This window comes from Idiotropiscis lumnitzeri, chromosome 19 (genome assembly GCF_059441095.1).
Source record: "Idiotropiscis lumnitzeri isolate Australia: NSW breed Sydney's pygmy pipehorse chromosome 19, RoL_Ilum_1.0, whole genome shotgun sequence".
Taxonomy (NCBI): domain Eukaryota; kingdom Metazoa; phylum Chordata; class Actinopteri; order Syngnathiformes; family Syngnathidae; genus Idiotropiscis; species Idiotropiscis lumnitzeri.
The window spans coordinates 525,566-532,684 of record NC_142409.1 but is presented as its reverse complement, the minus strand read 5'-3'; the positions used below and the strand labels follow the sequence as shown (position 1 = coordinate 532,684).

Sequence of the window (7,119 nt, the reverse complement as noted above, 5' to 3'; positions counted from 1 at the left end):
GTTCTCTAACAGGATACCACCTATGTGTATGTTGACACTTAATTTGATCTCGCTGGAAACACGATCGCCCACTTCACTCATCCTCTCCCCTTTTCATCGTGTTTTGATCACTGAAATTACTTTATGGTAGCTTCATTGATTGCGAAATTTCTTTGGTCTTACTAATGCAAATGCAGGTAATTCCCCCCGAGCCAAACGCTTACTCTACGTGTTGAATTGTAGCGAATGGTGTGCTGAAAACCACACCGACTAAGACTGCCACTTTTATGGAAACCCTAGTTTAAATTACTGCAAATCAAAAACACAAAATCATACATTCTTCGTGCCTTTCAATGAAAACAAACGTAGTAACATCGCGCCGCCTTCAGTCAATGCGTGCGCGCAGGGGATACAGATTTTGGCAGGGGGTAAGTACTTTGGCACGACACCGGCGTGCGTGAGCGGAGCGCGAGGCTGTCAGTTATGAATGAAGAAATAAATAAATGAAAAATGCCACCTTTCATTTCACAGGGCACACCGGACTGCGTACCAGCAGGTAAAAGTCGAAGTAATTAAATAAATACAAAAAGAAGTAATTGAATAAATACAAAAATAATGGCTGGGGAATTAAAAAATAATGTTTTAATAATAATTAGTTTTTTTGTTATAACATGAATTTCACTCTCTCTCTCTACCAGTATATATATATATATTTTTTTTTTTTTAATGTTTTTTTTTTAAGCATTTTTGAAGGTGTGCCGCTACTTTGCACCTATATATATATATAAGTATATATATACACGGTGTTTTTTTTGTTTTTTTTTTGAAGGTGCGACGCTACTTCGCGGATTTTCAGTTTTCGCGGGTGGTCTCGGTCCCCATTAACCGCAATAACCGGGGGTTCACTGTATACATATATACATGCATACATACATACACACACACCCCTACACCCCCCCACACACACACACCCACACCCCAACACGCTCTTGTGACTGAGACATGATGATGTTGACTGCACAAATATATTTGTATATTTTAAATTCCCAGTGACAAATTTAGCAGATGAAATTGGTGATTGGTGATTTAAATAGCAATGCTGTGGGCAATTTGTCTTGGGAATTAGTAAAGTATTTAGTTACAAGTTGCGGGCGTAGCACTAACATGCTAGTAGTTCGCGATCTTCCCCGATAAGCAGTTCGGATTAGTTGACACATTTCTAAGTCCTGCAGTAAATACAATCTAAAACAGTCACGATACACTCGCTTCTTGTTTAGCCAGCAAGTTTTGAGTGTGGCGAGGACTCAACCTTGGTTTCTCTCTCCCTCACATTAAAAATGTAATTCTGAAAAAATAATCCACATTTTTGTAAAATGAACCTGTATTCTGATTATTTTTTTTTTTAATAAACTAGTGGATTAATACCAATTTAACGTGTTCCCCAGCATATGAAGGGGTGTGTGTGTGTGTGTGTGGGGAGTGGGCTGTGCGGGGGTGCGTGTGTGTGCTTGCGTGTGTGTTTGAATGAGACAGAGGTGATTTCTTTCAACATATCTGGTATTGGAGCAATTCAAAAGGAATTAAATATATTCAAGTTACATTTATATTTCGGTACTTTGATTTCATTCCTAACTGCATTAATCCAAAAAGTAACTAGTAACTGTATATTTGTATCCACCCCATGTTTGGAATAAATAGGTCACACATTCTCATACCTATCATTGATCACTATTGTTATTTGGTTTAACAGTATAACTTGATCAAGTCTCTTCTAACAATTCATACTAAAAAAAAAAAAAAAAATCACAGCATGTACCCTACGGGACGATATCGGAATTGCGCATTACGCTAGGCCGCAATATTGGCATCGGATCCTAAGTGGAAAATGTTGTATCGGGACACCGCTACGCTTTAATACTTATGGCCCGGAAGTCATCATAATACAAATATCTAGTGAAATTATGATTATTATTATGACAGCTTTGGCGGGCTTAGCCTTTACCATTACCTTTCGAAAGGAGTTTCCGGAATCGCTGGGTACCGATGAGTTGCTGCTCAGGAGTAGTGGAGAAGATCATTTGAGTCATATCCTCAGAGATAACGCCACCCTGTATAATTGAATGAGTTGTGATAAACATCAGTCTGAATTAATGGAGGTATCTCTTTTAATGCCCCTTACCATGAGCAGCTCCACATTGTTAGCCTGGGACTCCAGGTAACCGCTGTCAACCATTCCATCATCATCAAGTACGCTGCCATCATCTTCCACTGTTGCGACATTTCTCCTTTTAAACAGCTAGAAAATTAAAAGTCAATAAATAAATGAATTTGCTCAGCAGTGTACATCGTTTAATTTTTCTATTCACCTGTTGATCCTTCTTTTGCTTACGGAGCTGCAGGCCCTCCTCTTCCCGCCGTCTCCTCATTTCGTCTGTGTTAAGCGACTTGTTCTTGTAGCTCTTGAGTCGGGCACTGTTGTCCTTACTCTGACTCATTGTATCGCCTAAGAAAACATACAACTATACTACTTAATTACATGACTTGTGAACGTAATTGAATTGGGCGGGTGGGGGGGGGAATTTACTGTGCATTTATCGTTATCGAGGTAAAATTGCTCAATTTCTCGCGATATTGATTTGAGGTCATATCGCCCAGCCCTAGTGGAACTGACGATAGTGTGCTCATTTTACAGCTGGGATGGGGACACCATTCCCATGTTCTCCTAGCACAATATAAACCCTGGGTATACATGCACAATGAATATTGGAACTAATTTCAGTATTTTTCCTTACTTATGATGAAAATCATCAAAGGCCAAATAGTTGAACGTCTCTAAAAGACTATCCTGAGCAATAACCCTGGAGTGTGGCTTGTGTTGGGTGTGATTCTAGCTCCCCACCCTGCTACCCACTTGGAAAACAGTTTGGGCTGACAATCGTAACTCTTGTTGTCTTGTTCAAAATTTAAAGTAAGATATAGACTGCATAAATACACATAGGCGATTGGGTGTGAAATTTCATTTGCATGTTTTCTCGTTTTCTATGGAATCTGGGGGGAGTTTTTTCCCTCCCTTCTGTGATCTGTCCCAAAAAAAGCAACATTGCCCAAGACATATTGTACGTCTTGGAAAAGTATAGGCCCCGCCTACTCAAGACGTACTTGTATATCTTTGTTTTTTTGTTTTTGTTTGTCATAATGTGCAGAAGGGTCTGATGCAACCTATGACAGAGAATCGGACTTGTCTGCATTTTAAATTATGTTAAAAAAATAAATAAATTAAAAATTCGACCAGGGGATGGCAGTGGTATAAGAGATCCGCCAGGACCACGCTGCAGAAGAAGATTGTAGTTGGGGGTGGGGGTGTAGGAGGAGCCGTGTGCAAACAGGAAACTATTAGAGGTCGCAGTAGCGATGGGAAATAAAAAAATATATACCCTCGAGGAATGGTTTTGGGGTTAAAAAAAAAAAAAAAAAGGTTTCCATAAGCATGACAAAGGGGATGGAGTTGCTTTGGATGAGAGGATGACGCTTTGTCCATGTAAAAGAGGCTGCTGCGCCTGCCTTACGTGCCCCACACGCCGCATGGATTGCTGTGATGGAGTTTTCCCGTAGCAAAGTCGATGAATACAAGTCAGATTTGGACCCCGATTTGTCAGAAGAATATCTGACGTGAGTGAAAGCAGCAGAGAATTGTCACTGGACCCACCATAACGAGAAAGTCAGTGTTAATGGCTTGCAAGTTCCCATTCAACACTAAAGTCAACCCACATGCTGTCATAAGAGCCATTTTATGCACATCATTATTCCCTAATATGCTAGGAAGTTGCCAGTAATACTAATAATATGTACAGATCATGCGTCCTGTACGTGTGAACAAAATTTGTTGCGCACATGCGCAGTGTGACGCATTTACACGATAGGCGGACTTGCGTATCATCATTCTGGGTTGTATGCATACGAAAATGTGGAGAGGGTCCACACATTCAAGTTCCTGGGAGTACAGATCTCCGATGACCTCTCCTGGACACACAACACCACAGCAGTGGTAAAGAAGGTCCACCAGCGTCAGCATTTCCTGAGGGTCTTCAGGAAATTCAACCTGGACAAGAAGCCGCTGCTGGCCTTCTACCACTCGTCCATCGAGGGCCTGCTGACCTATTGTGTCTCCACCTGGTACAGCAGCTGCACTGAGGCAGACCGAGTGAGGCTCCAGAGAACAGTCAAAACGGCGCAGAGGATTATAGGGTGCCCTCTCCCCTCCCTGTTGGACATCTACACCACCCCGTGCCTCAGCAGAGCTCTCAATATCGTCAAAGACAATACTCACCCGAACTAACGCCTGTTTGACCTGTTGCCCTCTGGCAGGCGCTACAGGTGCATCAAATCAAAGACTAATAGACTGAAAAACAGTTTCTTTCTGAGAGCCATCTACATTCTAAGCTCTCTCACACACACACACACGCACACACCCCCACGCACACACACACAACCCTTACCTTGCAGAACAGAGACATAATGGGTTTTTATTTATCCAATTTCGTATTATTTTCCATCTCATTATCTATTCTTTTATTTATCTAATTTATATATTTGATTAAATTATTGTTGTATTGCACTGGAGAGGGGAGCTCTCTAATCTCGTTGCACACTGTGCAATGACAATAAAGGGATTTCTGATTCTGAAAATATATTTGGTTCGGTCAGATCTCTGCTAAAAACACTTCTGCTCATTTTATTTTCTTCAGTAAGGTGAAGCAATTTATGTAACTAAGCAGCATGAGTGTATGTATTTGTGTACGTGTCTGGGGGGGCAGAGACGGAGAGAGAGAGATGTGGAAATATAAGCAACAGTAAAAATGAATGTGTGGTCAATGTACATATTTCGCTAAATTGCAGCTTGTGCAGTCAGGTGCCAGAGCTCGTTGCAATTCTGTTGTAAAGAAAGGTGAATAAATGTTCATACTGCAGCAACAAACTATATCATATGTTCAATTGTTTACATTTTTGTAAATTACAGGGCGTGCATCTCAAAATGATGGGGATGCCAGCCCAAAGACATCACTTTCACTGCGACCGCTGACTACTGAACAGTAGACTTCCTTCAACTGTTTATTACCAACGAGCTGCTCCAGCAAAACGTGGATGTGGATGACACAGACCACTCTGCAGATTTTGAGGCAAAACTCAGTACCATTCTCTACACATACAAGTAAAATATTTGACACCCACCGCAAAAAAGGCCACACGAAAGCAAAAGTGCCTGGTCTACAAAAGTGCAGCGAAACATATATGTGGTGTGAGACGTGCTGTGTTCCCTTGAACCATAAAAAATGTTTTAGTGCATACTACACGCAAAAAAAGTATAATCTGTATGGGGGGAGGGCAGGTGGAGGTGTACGCATGGCACACACATACGTATACATGCACACACATACACATGCACACACTTTGGTATATAGGTCATTTCAGCAGTTCAATAATTGTTTTTATAAATAAACTTATTTTATCAAAAGCACCTTTTGTCATGCTGTTTTTGTTATTCTATAAGATGAAATCATTATTTTGATGTTTGAGCTGGTCAAAGTTGTGCGTGAAATGTTTGTTTTAACAAAAAGCTCTATTTCTCCGTTATATTGTCAGGAATGGCAATTTTGACCAAATTTAGCTATTTTCAGACACTGTCAGCTAAAAATGAAATGATGAAAGAAAAGAGTCCAATCTTTATTTTGGTAGGCTCCAGTTTTTTTAAGCTTTCGAACACAATATTTTTGGGCCTTACAAAAACAGCCAAAATCCAGTAAAACGCTGGGGTTGAGGGGAGTTACTCCAGTGAAGATGGCTGGGATTAAATAAATTCATTTTTGTTCAAATCCAAGGTTGGCTAAACCACGAACACTGTGATTGCGATCATGCTAGAGTTAATGCACATTACGTGCATTTCTAGGCTCTTGTTTTGGTCGTGCGTGTTTTTTTGTTTGTTTTATGGCGGCACGGTGGCCGACTGGTTAGCACGATGGCCTCACAGTAAGAGACAGCATCGGTCGTGGGTTCAATCCCGGCTCCTGCCATCCTGTGTGGAGTTTGCATGTTCTCCCCGTGCCTGCGTGAACACTCTAAATTGCCCCTAGGTATGAGTGTGAGCGGGGATGGTTGTTCGTCTACGTGTGCCCTGCGATTGGCTGGCAACCAGTTCAGGGTGTCCCCCGCCTACTGCCAGAAGATAGCTGGGATAGGCTCTTTAATCAACACCCTCTGCAAGCTGATTGGTTTTTAGGCTTGCATCAAATACTGGCCGTAGTTCCATTTCCAATTTTAGCATACAAAGCAGTCTCGTACATTCAACTGATATGTTTATTAATAAAAACGAGAAAGCATGATATTTCCATCAAGCATTAACTGCGCTGACCACTGCGACTCGATAGATAGATAGATAGATAGATAGATAGATAGATAGATAGATAGATAGATAGATAGATAGATAGATAGATAGATAGATAGATAGATAGATAGATAGATATGAGACGACACTCAAAGCAAACGTATTCAGAACTTACTAAACAACTTTGAGCCCTTTCAACAGGACCGACGATCGAAACTCAAACAGCTAACGAAGCCTAGCTGGATTCGCTCATGCTAGTTCGCCAATTCATCATGCAACGCTCGCTCGAGAGGTGATACGCCATATTCCCTCCCCAACTTTGGAAAACGCCGAGAACTCCTTAGACTTCCACGCAGGTCCCTTTAACCCGTGTAAAGGCAAAAGTAGCTGGAAATGCACAAAAACCGACCTGTCAAATTGGACTCAGTTAATTCCCTCACTCGTTAGGCCTCCTCGAGCCGTCGCCGGTATTGAAGTGCGCATGCGCCAATCGCCTCCCCACCAACTGTTTACAACTCCGCCCTTTCGATGGCGCATGACTTTTTCTTCCTCGCTATCCGAATACGACTACCACTACTACTTCTACTACTACTACTTCTACTACTACTACTACTACTATTACTACTAATAATAATAATCATCATCATAAGAAGAAGAAGAATATTAATACAGCTATAACAGAACATATCTACAATAAATAAATGACTCAACTGTATATACAGTGAACCCCCGGCTATCGCGGTTAATGGGGACCGAGACCA

At 41.3% G+C, this 7,119-nt stretch overlaps 1 protein-coding gene across 2 annotated transcripts in view; it reads right to left on the bottom strand.

The window, feature by feature from the left end:
* kpna1 (karyopherin alpha 1 (importin alpha 5)) overlaps positions 1 to 6,879 on the bottom strand; it is a 45,960-nt gene extending 39,081 nt beyond the window's left edge. Inside the window, exons 1-4 of one of the 2 annotated variants that reach the window (XM_088283381.1) lie at positions 6,768 to 6,879; positions 2,346 to 2,482; positions 2,159 to 2,275; positions 1,988 to 2,087 (exon numbers count right to left, since the gene is read on the bottom strand). In XM_088283381.1, the coding sequence (XP_088139507.1) occupies positions 1,988 to 2,087; positions 2,159 to 2,275; positions 2,346 to 2,474 (346 nt within the window). In that variant the 5' untranslated portion in view covers positions 2,475 to 2,482; positions 6,768 to 6,879. Of the gene's footprint in view, positions 1 to 1,987; positions 2,088 to 2,158; positions 2,276 to 2,345; positions 2,483 to 6,533; positions 6,748 to 6,767 lie in introns of those variants that run through there. The other variant, XM_088283382.1, reaches the window with a different exon arrangement.
* Positions 6,880 to 7,119: the final 240 nt, after the last annotated feature.